Source organism: Panicum virgatum, chromosome 9N (genome assembly GCF_016808335.1).
Source record: "Panicum virgatum strain AP13 chromosome 9N, P.virgatum_v5, whole genome shotgun sequence".
Taxonomy (NCBI): domain Eukaryota; kingdom Viridiplantae; phylum Streptophyta; class Magnoliopsida; order Poales; family Poaceae; genus Panicum; species Panicum virgatum.
This window is the reverse complement of record NC_053153.1, coordinates 7139382-7157673: the sequence shown is the minus strand read 5'-3', so window position 1 is coordinate 7157673 and position 18292 is coordinate 7139382. Positions and strand designations below refer to the sequence as shown.

General features: G+C 49.7%; 4 protein-coding genes across 6 annotated transcripts; 2 read left to right on the top strand and 2 right to left on the bottom strand.

Moving 5' to 3' along the window:
- The first annotated feature begins 532 nt into the window (after positions 1-532).
- Positions 533-2362, top strand: LOC120688655 (germin-like protein 8-14). Its single transcript, XM_039971053.1, has 2 exons — positions 533-640; positions 714-2362. The coding sequence occupies exons 1-2, from the start codon at positions 533-535 to the stop codon at positions 1305-1307; spliced, it is 702 nt and encodes a 233-aa protein (XP_039826987.1). The 3' UTR covers positions 1308-2362.
- On the bottom strand, positions 1902-5449 carry LOC120688654 (proline-rich receptor-like protein kinase PERK9). Its single transcript, XM_039971052.1, has 3 exons — positions 5365-5449; positions 3654-4333; positions 1902-3263 (listed from the first exon to the last, which is right to left on the bottom strand). Exons 1-3 carry the CDS (start codon positions 5447-5449, stop codon positions 3198-3200), a joined length of 831 nt encoding a protein of 276 aa, XP_039826986.1. The 3' UTR covers positions 1902-3197.
- A 48-nt stretch (positions 5450-5497) lies between these two features.
- LOC120688653 (probable WRKY transcription factor 4) lies at positions 5498-7544 on the top strand. Its single transcript, XM_039971051.1, has 4 exons — positions 5498-5764; positions 6277-6906; positions 7023-7150; positions 7295-7544. The coding sequence occupies exons 1-4, from the start codon at positions 5498-5500 to the stop codon at positions 7542-7544; spliced, it is 1275 nt and encodes a 424-aa protein (XP_039826985.1).
- A 362-nt stretch (positions 7545-7906) lies between these two features.
- On the bottom strand, positions 7907-17432 carry LOC120690037. 3 transcript variants are annotated; one of them, XM_039972552.1, is made up of 10 exons: positions 17306-17432; positions 10365-10705; positions 10156-10251; positions 9675-10076; positions 9431-9566; positions 9157-9319; positions 8914-9039; positions 8642-8836; positions 8394-8516; positions 7907-8308 (listed from the first exon to the last, which is right to left on the bottom strand). In XM_039972552.1, exons 2-10 carry the CDS (start codon positions 10606-10608, stop codon positions 8195-8197), a joined length of 1599 nt encoding a protein of 532 aa, XP_039828486.1. In that variant the 5' UTR covers positions 10609-10705; positions 17306-17432; the 3' UTR covers positions 7907-8194. The 3 variants fall into 3 exon arrangements, with proteins under 3 accessions (XP_039828486.1, XP_039828487.1, XP_039828485.1); XM_039972553.1 differs by having other exon boundaries at positions 10365-10636; positions 17306-17418; XM_039972551.1 differs by lacking the exon at positions 17306-17432 and adding an exon at positions 10750-11984 and having other exon boundaries at positions 10365-10636.
- Positions 17433-18292: the final 860 nt, after the last annotated feature.

Below are 18292 nucleotides of genomic sequence, written 5' to 3'. Positions count from 1 at the left end.
GAAACATTCGGCCATCAATCTGACAACTCCAATCATAATAGTCATTAGATCTGTTATCTTTACTAATAAATTACCCACATCTACCATTATGAAAACAGACTAAAGTAATCCTCTAAACATTTATCTAAATTACCCACCTCTACCATTATAGAAAAATCAAAAGTAACCCCCAAATCTTTGTGTAAATTACCCACCTATACCACTATAAAAATAATACAAATAATTCCCTAAATTTGCATATAAATTATACAGTTATGTCATTATTAAAAGTTAAAGTAAACACCTAAATATATAATTATAACAAAATATTAAAGGGCACCAATATAAAATTCTAAATTACTATTTCTTTTATTATTAATATATTATTTATGTTATTGTTTTTATAAAAATATCACCCACAATATGTGTCACTGTGTATTCATATACGATGAAGAGATAAGAATATCGAGTCACAAACAAATAGTTCAATAAGATATATATCAAACACACGTGGAGAGGTATGACGCAAAATAAAATATATTGCAACTAGATAATGGACAGGGCTAATCTCTACCGTGTGTATGAAATAGTTATTCCATACCCGAGACAACCCGCCCCGAGCGCACGCACCGTGCTCGCGCTGGCGCTAGGCGTGCGCCTGGTTTTTTTTTCCCTCACGTTGGTTTTTTCCCATAGCGGTTTTCCTCCGTCCCTCAAGCGCACATCTCGGTCAGGTGCAGAGAAACTCGTCCTCGCTCCTCGGGCCGACGGCGCTGCCATTGGACGCGACGGACGGGGAGCTCGCTGGCTTCTGCTTCTGCGTCTGCAGCGGCGTCCTCTTCGCGGGCGACGCCACGCTCTCGCACATGATGGTCAAGTTCGCCGGCTTCTGGCTCCACAACAGCGTCCTCATCCCGGACAACGCCAACGCCTACACCAAGACAGTGAGGAGGAAGGACGAGCTCATCGTGTTCCCGCAGGGCCTACTGCAAATCCAGGTCAACACCGACACAACCGCCGTGGCGTTCAGCACGTACATCAGCGCCAACCCCGGCCTGCAGATCACCGACTACACACTCTTTGCCAACCTCCTGCCAGAGGATGTGGTGACCAAGGTCACCTTCATCTGTGAAGCTGAGGTCAGGAGGCTGAAGGCGTTCTTCGGCCTCGTGAACAAGGCTGCCTTCTTCATCAGTATCCCGGACGACGACGCTCCATCCTCCCATTCCCGACGCCGGAATCTGCGATCGTGCACGGGTGCCCGCCGCACGCCGCCGCCGGCCGAACAACAACGACGCCCAACGACAGTAGCAGCAGCAGCGAGGTGATGTCCTGCTGCTTCCTGCTGGATGAGCTACTGATCGCCGCCGGTGCCATCATGTCAATTAACAAGCAGCTCTATCTGCTTGATCGATGAGAATATGAGATGATGGCTGCTCCAATTTGATCGATTTATTTGCAGCTAGAAATGGAGGCCATAGTACTGGACAAATTTTGGAGGCTAGCTAGATCGTTCGCTCGCTTATTATTAACAGGGGGCTGGCAATAATTTGACCGGCAGCAAGTTGCCTTTAATTTCAAGGGTTTTTTTTGTCTACTGGACACTCCGAAAATGCTGTTTTGTGCACTGCACACTCTAATTGTTGAAATAGTCTGCAGACTATCGTGAGTTGTAAATTTTGTGCGCTGCACATTGATCCTATTAAAAGGAATAGAGTGTGCAGCGCACAAATCAACATTTTGAGAGTGTCCTGTACACAAAAAACCCTAATTTCAACCGCGATGACTCCTTGCTGTGGAACGTGCATTTGTTTCCTTCCGTCCACTGGTTAGCTATCTCTAGTACTAGCTAGTATCTATCCTTCTTATTAATTGATATAGTCGATTGCAGAGACAATAATACAGAGACAAAGAGCAGCATATAGGATCACATGGAATATTCATAACTAATTTACTTGTACAAGCCACATCGATTCTTGTGGTTCTTCAGAATTTCTGGTACAGCTATAAAGGTTCCTGCAAATTCTTACATATTGTATTCCAAACATGCCCTACATGGTTAACACAACACTAACAAAATTTTGCCTGCCATATCATTGTTCCGTGTTTCCACCAGACATCTCCATCAGGCTAAGAACACTTGGAACAAAATAACTAAGAGAGATTTAATTTCTCTATGCTCTTTGGAGCTCTTACGGAATCATGACGCCATCAAGACATGTTACAAGTACAAAGATGCAGCGAATACTATTGCCTCTTGATCTTGCTGATGGTCAAGCTCAATTCTGTACTTGTTCAAATAAGCATTCAGCCCATTCTGTTCCAAGTACCTGACAATAAAGGAATGTGACAATAATTAATGCTGATGCTTCAAAAAGTTCTGTAGATATAGCAGCAGTAATGGTCTCATGACAGAATATATCAACAGATATGAACAAACGTATCAACAAGTAAATGTGCCGGCATGGACTAAAAGTAAACAACTAATTAATTTCCAGAGTATAAGTTCACTCAAAAACGAATAGTCCAAACTGTTGTTTCTGAATGCAATGGGACTAAGAGTGACAGATAAAACGATGTTACTGGATAGATCACATGGGAAACATAAGCAACATATATAGTAGAAAGATTAATAAGAACCTAACTCAAATTTAGAATGAAGGGATATATTTTTTAGAAAGAGTTTAAGATCGCAAATGGAAATTAGGAGCTGAACGAGTGGACATGATTACCCCATATGCAGGGACATGTTTCTGCCATGTGAAATTAAATTCCACGATAGCATAATAAATTGCAAGAACAGAATGAACACCGCAATACCATAGCCCTAATCGACCACACAAATCCTTCACCTGCATCCCAAAACTTTCTTCACCTATAGTAAGTAATTTGCAGCCTTGCAGCAGGGAAGGAATAGTATCATAGCACGGAAGTCGGAAGGAACAAAAAGAAATGAATTCACTCATATCTAAGCATGAGCAGAGATATCTACTGGAAAACGCAACATGAAAATTAATCAATCCAAACCAAGAACCCTACTGCTCAACCACGATATACTTTATGGATGTGGATCCTTAAGTCTAAAGCACATACACTAGCCAGTATGTCTCTCCTCTCCCTTACCGCTGTCGCTGCTCCGATGCGCCTCTACAGAGTCGCACAGTTGGATGAGGCGCCAAGGTGGCATCGCCAGCACGGCAGTGGAGAAAAACGAGGAACTAGGTGTCCAAGAGTGGCCCGCTGACGCGGGCGAGATCGAACACGGGTACGATAATGACGGCCACCTGCAAATCCAACACTAGATGCTCAGATTGGGAGATTATGCTCACAATTAATCAACAGATCAGCTCCTATTTTCGGAGAGGGTCTCTGACTGCAAGCGACAAAGAAACATTAGGATTGGAAATCCATTTGTCACTCGTAGGATCAAAGAATTCCTCTCTGCAATTACCTTCAGTCGATGCTTCCTTCAATTCCAAAGTCTGGAACAATCGGTTCTGATGCAATTAACCTGGATCTAGCTGTCCTGACGGCGGTGCCGGCAGGAGAAAACGGAGGCAGTGCTAATGACGCCACAATCGCCTCGCCGCCGTAGTCGAGGGCTCGAGGTGGAGTTGGGTGACTAGCTATAAAAAATATGCACAAACAACTGAACCATCAGGGGCAGGATCTACCTGACGAGTGCCAGACTGCCCATGGCTGGGGCAGCAGGTGGAGTCCGTGTAGACGAGATCCGTGCGTTGCTTCCGCGGGTCCAGTGCAAGCAACCGGAGATGCAGCGCGTGCCGCGTGGTGAGGAAGCTCGATGCACGCAGCGCCGATTCCGGCGGAGCGGTGTCGCGAAACGGATCGTGAACTGGGAGGAGGGAGCTCCGTCGGAGGAGGGGAGCGCCATCGGGAGGGAGGGGCAACGGCGGGAGGAGGGAGCGTGCCGTCGGGAGGAGCGGCGGCGTCGGGAACGGGAGGAGGGAGCGCCGTCGGGATCTGCTCGCGACCTGGGGGCACCCTGCTGCATTGGGCGAACGCCCGGGTGGAGGCGGCAACGGTGGATGGCCGGCTAGGGCCGGCGGGAGTAGGCGCGGCAGCTCGCCGGGCGGCACGGACGCCGGCGGCGCAGCGAATCGCGCTGGCCGGCGATGCAGGGCGGGGCGGGTGCAGGGAAACGCCCGGCGGAGCTGTGAATCGCGGCTCCCGGGGACGGCCGGGCGGAGCGTCGCATCTGCGAGCTGGGGAGTGGGGGAACCGCTCGGTCGTGGGGGGAGAAAACCGGTCGTGGGGGACCGCTCGCTCGGTCGTGGGTCGAGGACGGCACGAGCGTTCGGGTCGGGTGCGGGGGTCGAGCGCGGTGGGCGGGCTCGGGTACTCAATAGTTTATTCAATATCCACGGTATGTAATAGACCTACTACTAAATAATAATAAATATGTATTTTAAAGTATATACTAAAATATTTAATAGATGAAAGAGAGCGTGAGATAGCTGATTATAATTATTAGTTGTAAGATTTATTTTTATATTAATTCTAATTAGTTAAAAAAAACGAGAATTGGAGTTGGAGGTCTAAATAATTCATTTAGATGTAAGTCTTGTTTGACCACCTGTTGCAGCAACAGTCGTGTGAAAAGAGCTTATTCGGAACTAATGAGCTGGAGAAAGCTACTGTTTGTCAAAGAATATATATTATCCGATAATAATGGTTTTAAATACACTTCGATAACAGTTTGAAAAGTCTGAAACGCTATAAAAAAAACAAACGATCGGGATAACGATGAGTTTTATTTTATGAAATGCCGAAGGATTTCATTGGTTAAAGGCGAGGTGACGATGACACGGCGTAGCGCGTGCAAAACAGAGAATGTGGAATCTTCTTTCGCTACACAAGTTAAGGTGATGCTCGGATGAAGGGACCGGTATCAGAAAGCTTTAAGTTCAGTTCGAACCTTCCTGGATTTTAAAAGGTTTTTGATCAAATTCAAACTTACTTTGATCCCAAGCCCCCACTACAGCTAACGAGTCCGAAAAGTCTATGCTGCTTGGAACCAATGGGGAGCCCTGGTCAACGTTGTTTGAGGCCGTGTGTGCAACGACGCCATTGGTAATGCTCCTCCACAATTAGCGCTAAGACTTGATGAGTCTCGCTTGTAATAATGCAGCTTAGTTGTAGACAGCATGCAGCTATCTAACCAGCTAAAACCGAAAGCTAGCCTGGCGATCCATTTGGCAAATTTTGAGATAATACTAACCCTGGCATAGTCTAGCCGTTCGGAGACTTTTGAAATGAGTCCCATTGGTAGGCGATCGAAGTCGAATCCAGTTTAGAATTCAGGCACAGTTCAGACTTCAGACAGGCCGTCGCTTCGGCTGCAGGGCCTTTTGGCCTTTGCACCAGGCGCAGCGCGGCGCCCTGCAACGCGTAGCCTCGCTATTTCTCTGTGGCGTCGCTGGTCGGCGGCCGTCCCTGTCACTGCCATCCCGCGGTCCTCCGTCGCTTGTCGGGAGAAGCAACAAAGGTCGCGGCAATGGACGACCGGCGCGGGCGCGGCGACGCCATGCGCCAGCGGCCGTTCGCGCACGCTGCTCAGGGGCAGGAGAGGGTGTTCGACGGCGGAGGCGGCGGCGCCGGCCCCGGGCCGGCGTTTGGATGCGACTTCGATCAGGGGTCGTCCCTCATGGCGCTTCTTGGCGCCGGTGGCGTCAGCTCGTCCCAGCCACCGCTGCCGACGTGGGGCGTCGAGGAGGTGACCGCGGCGCCTGCCATTAACCTGGTGCCTCAATCGTTCGCCATGGTAAGTTCTCTGTCTTTCTTCTCAGCTTGATGTACTCATTGCACGCCAGTCGGATCCTCTTGGATTTCAGCTCGTTTTGGTGTGCTATGTGTTCATTGATTAGCTTGTTCTTTAATTTCTTGTTGTAGCTTGTTCGAAGGATTGCTATCAGAACCATCAACCATGCATGTATTTTCCTCATGTGCACTTGATTCATACGCGCCCTGCCTTTGATCTATGCTTGCATGCTTGATAATTCGATTTTCTAGCTAGAAAGCACAATGCTTTAGCGTTCCATTCGAGCTGATTAAGTTTTCCTGAATAATCAGCCGGCCAGCGGTACAGCAGGCTGCAGTTGTCAAAAATACTTTGCCTGGAGCTATCAGCTTTGCACGTTCTGGCATTCGATTCTTAATAGAAATGCAAACAAATTTCAGTGCTAAGCCATGCAGTTATCCCATGTAGTGCAATAATCATATTAGCAATACCTCAAGTTCACAAAAAAGACTGCGTCGTCTTTCTACTGGATGCAGACGAGCTCCGCGCCGCCGGCGCCGCCCTACCAGCAGCCCACCACGTTCGCCCAATCGCCGCTCGGCGGCAGAATGGATCCCTACCCGCCGTACCTCCTCGCGGACCCGCCGCCGCAGTGGCCTCCTCCGCGATCGACGGCGGCGGCGTCTGCGTCCTCCTTTCCGCCGCAAAATTTCGCCGTCGTCCTCCCCAGGTACGACCAGGACATGCAGCAGCTGCGCGCGAGCGCGCTCTTCGGCGTCGGCAGCTCGCAGCCGCACGGGCTGGGGCTGCCGTTTCCACCGCCGCCGCCGGCGGCGGCCATCGAGCAGCCGGCGAAGGACGGGTACAGCTGGCGCAAGTACGGGCAGAAGCAGCTCAAGGACGCCGAGTCGCCGCGGAGCTACTACAAGTGCACCCGCGACGGGTGCCCCGTCAAGAAGGTCGTGGAGCGCTCCTTCGACGGGTTCATCACGGAGATCACCTACAAGGGCCGCCACAACCACCCACGCCCCCAGGAGCGCGGCCACGCCGGCGCCGGGAACGACGCCCTTGCCGCCGCCGAGGCGGAGGACATGGAAGGCCCGAGCGACGACGACGACGACGACGCGTTGCATGAGGATGACGTCGACGGGGCTCCCGGCATGTCAGTCATTCTCTGCATGTACCTAATGCCGCCTGTTGTAGAGGGTGGTCAGGTCATTCAAATGTGACAGGGCTGCCCTGCCGATTGTTTTTGGTCGTCAGGGGCGCCGGCGGCGGCGAGGCCGGGCAGAGGGTGGTGAAGAAGCCCAAGATCATCATCCAGACCCCGAGCGAGGTGGATCTCCTCGACGACGGCTACCGGTGGCGCAAGTACGGCCAGAAGGTGGTCAAGGGCAACCCCCAGCCGAGGTAAAAAATTTGCACATGGATTACCTGCAGCATGATCATTCCCTGGCCACACCAGCCATTGTTCTTTTTTTTTTTTTTTTGAGGAGAACCAGCCAGCCATTGTATGAGTTCTGTGATGGTTTTTGATGACCTGCACGAATGCAGGAGCTACTACAAGTGCACGGCGGACAACTGCAACGTGCGCAAGCAGATCGAGAGGGCGTCCACCGACCCCAGGTGCGTCCTCACGACGTACACCGGCCGCCACAACCACGACCCGCCGGGCCGGGGCAACGAGGCCACCGCGGCGGCGGCGGCGGGCGGCTCTTCCGCCAGCCAACCGACGCCGCCGGGCGGTGGAAGTGGGTCGTTTCAGCAGACCGGCGGTGCTCGGCAACTGAAAGAGGAGAGGTAGCTTGGCCGAGGACGGCTGACCGTTCGGCGTTCGATAGTCTGAAGCTGGGGGGTTTGTTGGAGTGTGGTTTTCCCTGGGTGTGAATAACAGAGGCTGGATCATCGATTCTTTCGGGCAGGTGTTTCTGCTGCCGGCTAATTATATTGTTGATTGTATTTGGTTAGGTTTTCAGCTGTTTTAGAGGAGCTGACATGTTGATTTTTCAGCTGAACATGTTGTGCTATGTGATTCGTACATTTGTTGTTTCTTGTTTACTCTTATTTCTCTTTTTCATTTACAATCAGGATTTCATTTTTTATGTTTTTTCTTGCGTTAGAAATTTAGATGAAAAAATTGAAGGAAATAGCTCATTTGTACTGATATGGCTGAACCATTAGTAGGCATCAACTGGGAAAACAGACATGTACTGTATACATAATACATCTTCAGACTTCAGATTGCTCCAAATGCTTTTTTTTCCTTTTCCTTTGTGGCAATGATCAACAAGTATTTACACAAATCTGCGTGCACTTCACTGCACGAAGATGAGTTAGTTCCTACAACTATCTCCGATCTATACAAGTACAACAGCATCTCAAAGAACATCCACGAACGACGACATTCTCTTTTGCTTTTCCTGAAAGTTAGTGCCTTGCAGCGACATGACAAATTCACTCATCAGCTGCCGCTATCAGCGTCGGTATCCGCCCGGTGTCGGCGAAGTCGATCTTGTTCAGCCTCATGCAGCACAAGACGTGCTCCGGCAGCTCCTCAGCCTTCAGTGCCTGTAACCAGGATCAGTCCACGGTTAAATTTCAGACATGCAGTCGAGGGCATGCCTTCAGCCTGGAGCTGGAGAGAACAAAGTACCTGAATGGTTAGGCCAAGATCAAGAACACCATGCTTGAGCCGCTCCCGGAAGGTCTCGAGCCCTTTCCTCGATATGAAGCTGAACCGATGCACATCGAGATCGATCTCGAAGTAATTTAGACCCTAAATTATCAGTGAAAACACACGGATTATTTTCCAAGGAACGTTTGGTGATTTAGTCAGATTAGGAGGACAGAGAGTTCAGCACATGTTTGCTGATAAACTAGTTAGGAAATGTAGTGCGTTACCTTGTAGAATTTGTGTTGTGGGCGAGAAAGCACAGGCTTTTGGTTGTAGGTCTGCACAAGCTTCCTTTCAGCTGTGCTGAGCTGCAAGTCTTCAGGGTTCGCCAAACCAGCCAGAATTTTCAGCCTCTCTGTGTAGGGAACCGTGCTGTCTACTGGGAAACCCTTCACCTTTTCCATTTCATCATTCATAAGCCTCTGCATAACCAAGTAGTCAGTTAGAAACTCTTCCAAGGTAACAAAAGGTAGCTTCTTGTAAATGCAAGTAAATCTACCTTGATGCTGTCCTGCAATTGAGGAGAGATCTCCTTGTCGAAGCTGTCAGATAGCTTGAAATACAGAACTAGGCTTATCCCGTCACCGTCGTTATCGCCGAACACACTAGCAGGATAGGTAGGCAACTGCACCAAACAAGTAAACTTGTCAGTCTCAGAAGTCAGAACTAACCAATTAACAGGCAGTAGTTAGAAAGTGGTAATTAACTAGTCTGATACCACTTGGTTTTCCTACTGAATTACCTGAATGTTGACAATGAGGAGGGAAGGGAAGGTCTCATGAGTCTTCAGAGACGGAAGCGAGAGGTGCTGCGCAATGTGGTGAATCTTCCTTGTGCAGGCAAACATGTCTGCTCCAATTGGGGTGTACGGGGAGCAGTCCGGAGCCGGGGACTTCCTCTTGTCTCTGCAGGAGTTTCACAGATTCAGTCAGGCATAAGCATGTATGAATGTATGATGGCAACGTATGATATGATACTGTCAGAATTGTGTTTACAGCATTGCCACTGCTCCTTACTTGAAGAAACTCTCCCCTCGGACTCTGAACGTCGACGGCTCAAGAACCGACCAGCAGCCATCTGACATTTTCTCGCCTGTCGAGCAGGGCACCGTGAAACCCGCCCTCGGACGGTACAGATAATTTGCCGAGCCACCTGGATTTGCAAAACTCTGTCAGAAAAGTAATAGCTCGGCTATCGAACGAAAGGACCAAGAAGGCATTGCAATGGCGTGGCTAAGTGTTAATGTCGACGGCAACTCACACATTTCAGTCATGTCGTCACCCTCGTATGATCTTCTCCTGAATGAAAGCCTGACCATGGCTGTTTTCTTCTTCTGCTGGTGGTGCGGGCTGACGCCGACGATGGGCATCGGCTGGACCTTGTTGCTCGGAATGGATGCCTGAAAAGGCCGGTGCGAGCATGGCACGGCGCCCTGAAATTCTCTCGCTGCGCTGCCGCAACACTCGTCGGCTCTGCAGCTGCTGCCGTTAGTTGCGGTGGTAGCAGCACTCGAGTCATCGCTCTTCTCCGGGGGCTCGCCCTCGCATGCTTCTGCGTTTGCGATGCTCCTCAGGAGCTGCACGGTGCCCAGCAAGCACGCCGCGTCCTTGCACGGGGACGCCTGCTGGGCGTTTGCGCCGCCGGTGACATCAGGGAGAGGATCTGAATTGCAAGAGAAAATATCTGAACACTGCAGAGTGACTCCTGAGTCCTGACTCGTGAATCCTGATCACTCCATTACCTCCGCTGACGCTGGCGAAGTCGTTGTCGAGATCGTCGTCGGAGTCTGTTGATTCCAGGATGCTGACAGAATCGTACCATGCTTCCTCACAGATCACTGCGCAGAATTTTGCAGAGTTTTGAGCAACCTGACGCCATCGATTGTAGAACAAGCGGATGAATGAAAAAGAGGGGTTGAAGGGAAGGGGGAGGCAGCTCCGAGACTCTTACCGCTCCCTGCGTCCATCTGGCTGTGCTGCCACTGCAGCTTGGTGAGGTGCAGCGTGACGTTGGAGTCCGGCGCCTCGACGTGGACGACCCCGTGCCGGGCGAAGCAGCCGGTCGCGTCGCCGGCGCCGCGGATGATGGGCGCGTCGGCGATCGCCGCAGAGACCTTCCGCCGGAACTCCCTCGCCGCCACCGACAGCTTCCTCGACCGCCGCCGCTGCCTCGTCGACGACACGCAAGAACCCATGGCCGGCAGCCTAGCTTAGGCTGCGCGCCTGGATCGACCACCAAGAACAAGAAAGGCAAGCCAGCCGCACCCCCGCAGAGTTAGCAACTTCCAAGAACTGATCAGCAGAGAGCCAAAACTGAATCAAAAGGCATCAATTACCCTTATCGATCGATCTAGCAAGTAGCAGTAATGGCGGCCCTTCTTCTATCTCTCTCTCAGTCCCTAACCTCTATCTCTGTCTCTATCTCGGCGGATAATGCTAGAAGAAATCTCCCCCTTTAACAAGGGTCACGGGCGGCAATTCTGAAGCGGCCAGGCGATCGGGCACCCGCCAAAAGCAACCTGGGATCAATCCTCAGCTGCCTCCCTCCCTCTCCACTCGCGACCCGCAATGGCAAATGCAACGCATCGCCGGCGAGAACGTGATGTGCATGCGGCCAGATAAATATAGACGGCAGCGGGAGGACCCGTGGGTGTCCCCTGCCGGAAGCGGAAGCGTGTTGATCCCTCTGCTTTTCTGCTCAGCAAAGGCACGGCACACCCACAATTCAGAGAGGGAGGGAGGAGGGGAGGGGGGATAAAGAAAGAAACGGCCGGGCCCGAGGGGGGGGGGGATGGCACGGGTCGCTGTCAGGCGTGTTTGAAGAAGGGGTGGAAGAAAGGAAGAACCCTAGCCGCCCTGCTCTGCCCCTGCGGAGAGGGACTCGGCTAAAGAATTCCGGCCATGGATGGGAGAAGGTTGTGATGGTCTAGTTGCAGCCTTGCCTTGTATTTTTCTGGTAGGTTTCCTGCGTGCTCCGGTTAGGTGACTCAGGACTCGGCAACTGCTCTACTCTGCTCCATGCTCAAGGTTGGGAAGGGTCAGACAGTAGGTGTGCGTGCATAAACCTGAAAGAGTAGCTTGGTCATGGAGGGAACCAGATGGATGATGGACTGAAACAAGAGACTGATTCCGCGAGAAAAATAAAAATACTCCTATGCAGCTGATGATTGATGGTTCTGCCTGGCTTGCAAATTATGTGTTCCAGAGGACTTAGAGGGGGGAATAAATGAAACGAAATCCTTGGATTCGCCGCGTGGCATTTCCAAAGCTCTGAGACTGGGACGCCTGAGCAAAATATCGCCTATAATTGGTGCTGCAAGCCTGCAATATGGTCACCACTCACCAGCATGATGCTACTAATAGTTCAATTTTTTTTAAAAATAAAGTTTTGAAAAAGTGCCTTTTTTCTGAAGGCGGACAGCTGCATGCCAATGCAACCGAAGAGGCGATTTTTCATGTCAGCAAATGATTTGCAGGCCAGCTGCTGAAAAGGGCCTCTCAACCAAGAAATAAACCCTAAAGAATGGTGCAGTGCAGTGCGACGCAACCGGTCAAGCCGAGGCCTTTTTTTTCTTCTTCAAATGGGAGCGAGGGGGCGCATCATGATAATCCGACTGTTAGATGAAAGAGTTCTAGAAGAATCTGCTGTGCGTATCTTGCCTTGTGCAACAAACTGTGTATACAGAGAACAGTCCAGACTTTTAGGATCTCATTGATAATATAATATCATGTAATTATAGGCTACCAACTATAGCTCCTTGAGTTACGGACTGTGATATGTGTACACCTATTTGTATGCCACGATTGGGCCTTTTCCAACTAATCGATTGATTCAACACGCATCCGCCTGGTACCCAAGATAGGGGCCGGCGTTCCTCCACATGCCCTCTGATTCATCTGACATGGTAATCAGAGCCAACAAACACTAAAGTTCATCGTGTAGATCTGCTCCTGCCATGGCGAGTTCTTCTTCGACCGCCAACATCAATCCGCTCGCAGGACTCACCGTGGCTAAGAAGCTCACGAAGACGAACTTCGCCTCATGGAAAGCACAAGTGAAGTCTGCCGTGTGCGGCGCCATGCTTGAAGACTACCTCACCGGAGCAAACAAGGCTCCTGATGCAGAGAACATCATCAAGGGAGCCGACGGCAAGGAAGAGAAGAAGTCGAACCCGGCCTATGCGCCGTGGCGAGCTCAGGACCAGCAGGTTCTAAGTTATTTGCTGTCAAATATGTCACCTAGTGTTCTGACTCAGGTTAACGCAAGTGAAACAGCAGCCGAGGCTTGGAGAATCATCGAGGGTGCGTTCTCATCTCAGTCCCGAGCGAGGGCTGTGAATGTGCGCATGGCTCTCTCCAGCACAAAGAAGGGCAGCATGACTGCCACGGAGTACTACACCAAGATGAAGAATTACGGCGACGACATGGCAGCCGCAGGACGGCGGCTCAAGGACGACGAACTCGTCGAGTATATCCTCGCTGGACTTGATGAGGAGTTCTCTCTGCTGGTCTCGTCCTTGATCACTAGAACGGAACCAGTTTCTCTTGAGGAACTTTTCTCACAGCTCCTTGCATTTGAGACACATCTGGAGCTGCTGTATGGCGGGCGCCATAATCATGGCGGCTCAGCAAACTACTCCGGGCGTGGTCGCGGTGGATCACGCGGTGGGCGCTCGTCCTTTCGTGGACGTGGACGGGGGCCAGCAAGAGGTGATGGTGGCTTTGGTCAGCATCAGCCGCCACGCCAAGTCAGCAATGGTGGGCGCCATGGTGGCTACAACTGTGGCGGCAACAGCAGCAACTATAATCAGCGCAACCTTTACAACACCGCCAACGACAAGCCGCTCTGCCAGGTGTGCTTCAAGCCAAATCACACCACTGCTGAATGTTGGCATCGCTTCGAGGAAGACTTCGTCCCCGACAAAAGACTTGTTGCTGCTGCTAATCGTGCACCGGTAGATCCTACCTGGTACACCGACACTAGAGCATCCGACCACACCACCGGAGAGCTTGAGAAGCTGCACATCCGTGACAAGTACTACGGCACGGATCAGATCCACACCGCAAGCGGTTCAGGTATGAACATTAGTCATATTGGGCATGCCACTATTCACACCCCTAGTAATCATGATATTCATCTACGAAATATTCTCCATGTTCCAGAAGCTCAAAAAAATCTTATTTCTGTTCATAGTCTTGCCACCGACAACAATGCTTTTCTTGAGTTTCACCCGAACTATTTTTTGGTAAAGGATCAGGACACAAAGAAGGTCATTCTTGAAGGGGAGTGTCGCCATGGTCTTTACCCTTTCCCAGCACCATCCAATAAGAAAGCCTACATCGCCACCAAAGTCCCCTTCTCACGGTGGCATAGTCGTTTGGGTCATCCTTCGTCAGCTATAGTGAAGCAAGTTATCAGTAGGAATAAACTCCCTTTGTTAGGTGAGGCTTCTTGTTCTTCGGTTTGTGATGCCTGTCAACAGGCAAAGAGTCATCAACTCCCCTACACTAGATCTGATAGCAAGTCTAGTTCTCCTTTGGAGCTCATCTTCTCTGATGTATGGGGTCCTGCCATTGAGTCTGTGGGGAGATATCGCTATTATGTAAGCTTCATTGATGATTTTAGCAAATTTACCTGGATCTATCTTATTAAGCACAAGTCTGATGTTTTTCATAAGTTTCAAGATTTTCAAGCCATGGTAAAACAACAGTTCAATAAGAAAATCCTTGCTGTGCAGAGTGATTGGGGAGGAGAATATGAGACACTTAATTCTTTTTTTTTACTAAAATTGGCATCGTGCATCACGTGTCTTGCCCTCATACACATCAACAAAATGGTGTCGCAGAACGTAAACATCGCCATATCGTTGAAGTCGGCCTTTCTCTCCTCTCATATGCCTCCATGCCTCTAAAGTATTGGGACGAGGCTTTCATTGCTGTTGTACATCTTATTAATCGCCTACCTAGCCGTGTCATTCACTTCACAACTCCCCTTGAGCGCCTCTCCAACCAGAAACCTGACTACTCATCTATGCGCACCTTTGGATGTGCATGTTGGCCTCACCTACGACCCTATAATTCTCACAAACTCCAATTCTGATCGAAACAGTGTGTTTTCTTAGGATATAGCGTCCTCCACAAGGGTTTCAAGTGTTTAGATGTTGCCTCGGGACGTATTTATGTCTCACGTGACGTGATCTTTGATGAGACAGTATATCCTTTTTCCCACCTCAATCCTAATGCTGGAGCAAAGTTACGTGCTGAAGTTATTCAACTACCACCGAAAGTTTGGGTCCCAAGTTCCTTCTTTAGGGGTGAATCTGTGGCTAACTCATATGCTAATGTTTCATCTAACCGTATTACTGAGTTGTCTGATGAGCAGGAAGAAAACTTGGCGCAAAATCCTGAAGAAAACAACTCAGAAGAGCTAGCCAGCGCAGCTAACATCATGCTGCCTCCGATCACTGAGCACGAGGAGGATTTGCCTCCTGCTGTTGCGGCACCAACGGTCGCATCGTCTTCGGGAGTTGAGTCTGGCTCGTTGCTGCCTTCAGGAGCGACGGAGGCCCTGTCTGGTGGCGACATGCGGCCGACACAGACTGCACCGGCACCCGCACATGCGACCGAGGGGGGACGGCGTCAGCCCGAATTTTCTACTCCGCTGGATCCTGCGCATGGTGATTCGCTGGGACCTTCTGTGCCGTCGCCTGCAGCCGGTCCTTCATCGCCAAGAACTAGGTTACAGCATGGCATCCGGCGTCCCAAGGTCTACACGGACGGAACTGTTAGGTATGGCCTCCTTGCTAGTACTAGTGAACCCAACAGTCTTGATGAAGCCTTAGCAAATGATGATTGGAAGCAATCTATGCAATTAGAACATGATGCTCTTATGAAGAATAAAACATGACATTTAGTTCCTCCTCAAAAAGGCATGAATATAATAGGATGCAAATGGGTATACAAAGTTAAGAGGAAAGCTGATGGTAGTCTGGATAGATATAAAGCGAGGCTGGTTGCTAAGGGATTTAAACAGCAATATGGCATTGACTATGAGGATACTTTCAGTCCCGTAGTAAAGGCGGCAACCATAAGAATTATTCTGTCTATTGCTGTTTCTCGAGGCTGGAGTCTGAAGCAACTTGATGTTCAAAATGCCTTCTTGCATGGTTATTTAGATGAAGAGGTGTATATGCAGCAACCACTAGGCTTTGAAGACTCTACCAGACCCAAATATGTTTGTAAGTTGGACAAAGCTCTCTATGGCCTTAAACAAGCTCCTCGAGCCTGGTATTCACGTCTAAGTGCTAAATTGATGAAGCTAGGATTTCAGGCATCAAAGGCTGACTCTTCTTTATTCTTTTATAACAAAGGTGACGTCACTATGTTTGTTCTAGTTTATGTGGATGACATCATTGTAGCTAGCTCTACATAAAAAGGCCACGACAGCCTTGTTACAAGATCTAAAAGCAGAATTTGCACTTAAAGATCTAGGGGAGCTTCACTATTTTCTGGGCATTGAGGTGAATAAGGTACGGGATGGAATTATTCTAACTCAAGAGAAATATGCTACATACTTGCTTAAGAGAGTTAATATGGCCAAATGTAAACCTGTCACTACACCTATGGCATAAGTGAGAAATTGTCCTTATATGAAGGTACTCCTCTCGGTCCAAGAGATGCAACTAATTATAGAAGTGTTGTAGGAGCATTACAATATCTTACTCTTACTAGACCTGATATTGCATTTGCTGTTAACAAAGTCTGCCAGTTCTTACACTCACCAACTACTGTGCATTGGGAAGCAGTAAAGAGGATTTTGAGATATATAAAGTATTGTACACGACTGGGACTAAGAATACATAAGTCACAATCTACCTTGGTGAGTGCCTTCTCTGATGCATACTGGGCTGGTAATATAGATGACAGGCGATCTACATGTGGTTTTGCTGTCTTTCTAGGATCAAACTTAGTATCCTGGAGTTCAAGGAAACAACCCACTGTATCAAGGTCTAGTACTGAGTCTGAATACAAAGCAATTGCCAATGCTACTACTGAGGTGATGTGGATCCAGATTTTACTATATGAACTCGAGATTAATTGTCCAAGAGCAGCTAAACTATGGTGTGATAATATTGGTGCAAAGTACTTGTCAGCAAACCCAGTTTTTCGTGCCAGGACTAAACACATAGAAGTGGATTATCATTTTGTCAGAGAACGAGTAACTAGAAAACTTCTGGATATTGATTTTATATCTTCAAGTGATCAAGTTGCAGATGGTTTCACCAAGCCATTGCCAGTTCGGTCTCTGGAACAATTCAAGTTCAATCTCAACCTATCTCGGCTGTGATTGAGGGATGATGTTAGATGAAAAAGTTCTAGAGGAATCTGCTGTGCGTACCTTGCCTTGTGTAACAAACTGTGTATACAGAGAACAGTTCGGACTTTTAGGATCTCATTGAGAATAGAATGTCATGTAATTATAGGCTACCAACTATAGCTCCTTGAGTTACGGACTGTGATCTGTGTACATCTATTTGTATGTCACGGTTGGGGCTTTTCCAACTAATCGATTGATTCAACACGCATCCGCCTGGTACCCTTCTCCACCTGCCCTCTGATTCATCTGACACCGACTCCCCCCTTTCGTTTTCCTGCCCGGCCTGCCTGTCGGCTGGTGGCGTGCGTGCTCGCCATGTAGGGCCTGCACGCCACACACTACGTACTACTGAACCCACGAATTGTCAAGTCCGAGTGCAGGAAAAAGAATGGGGGATGGAAATGGCTGCCTGTTCTGGTACGTCTGATCCACTCGCAGCAAACGGACGTGCGTGCGATATCTGAAGCTGAAGCTTCCAAGCTATGGCAGGAACAAACATGGCAGAGCACACTAACCTGGCAGAGAAGTGAGCAGCACAACAGAAGCTTAGCTCCAATGCGGCACGGCAACTGCTGAAAGTGAAAACGTTGATGGCCCGGCCGATGAGTTGGCGAAGTGGGAGGATGGGGTAGATTTATAGTGGACTCGACGATCCGGGGAAGAAGACGACGACCTGGAGCAGTGGGGGTGGTGTCAGATGCTGCGCCGATGCGAGGTGAGGGAGCTCGAGAGGCTTTTCAGACGGAGACGTGCGCATCCGCGGCCGCGGAACGCCGTGGCGCGTGGTGCCGGTGGGCATCGGCATCGCGCCTGTTCGAGGTCGAGACTTGACCGCGTGCCGCGGCAGCTGGACGCGAACGCTTCAGAGCTCGCACAGACGACGCCTTCGCTGTCCTGTCCTGATCTGCGTGTGGAATTTAACATTTTTCTCTCTCTTTTTTTGTGATTTTTTTCCTCGACGCTTCCGCGTCGACTCGTCAATTTGCATGGCTGCTTCTTTTCAGACACGGTCGACCCCTGTTCCGTAGCGGAAAGAGCTTCCGCGTGCCCGTCTGATAGCCGTCCGATCCGGAACGGACGTGCAAGAACTCTGCACATTTCTTCCATGAATGTGCCTAGTGCTTCCATGAATCTGCCTAGTCCAGGCTTTTCCCCGCCACAAAAAAGGAGAAACTTCGTAGAGGCTTTTTCTTTATTTTTTGAAATAAAGGCAAGTAGAGTGCTGGCAAGTCGCTGTCGTCGTCCACTCGTCCTGATTTTGGCAGCAGTTTTCATACTGCTTTGGTTAATTTCGACAGTAATTACCATTCGTGGAACCTTGGGGAGTGCTAAATGGAGACGATCACGTGCCAATTGGTGACTGCGCAAGAGGGGAATGGGCGAATGGCCATCTCCTCTTTTTTACCCACCTTCTTTTGAAAATCAGAGGTGGTGGAGTGGAACATATTCTGCGGCTGATGTCAACCGCCACTGACGATATCCACCGTTCCTTTTCTCGGTAA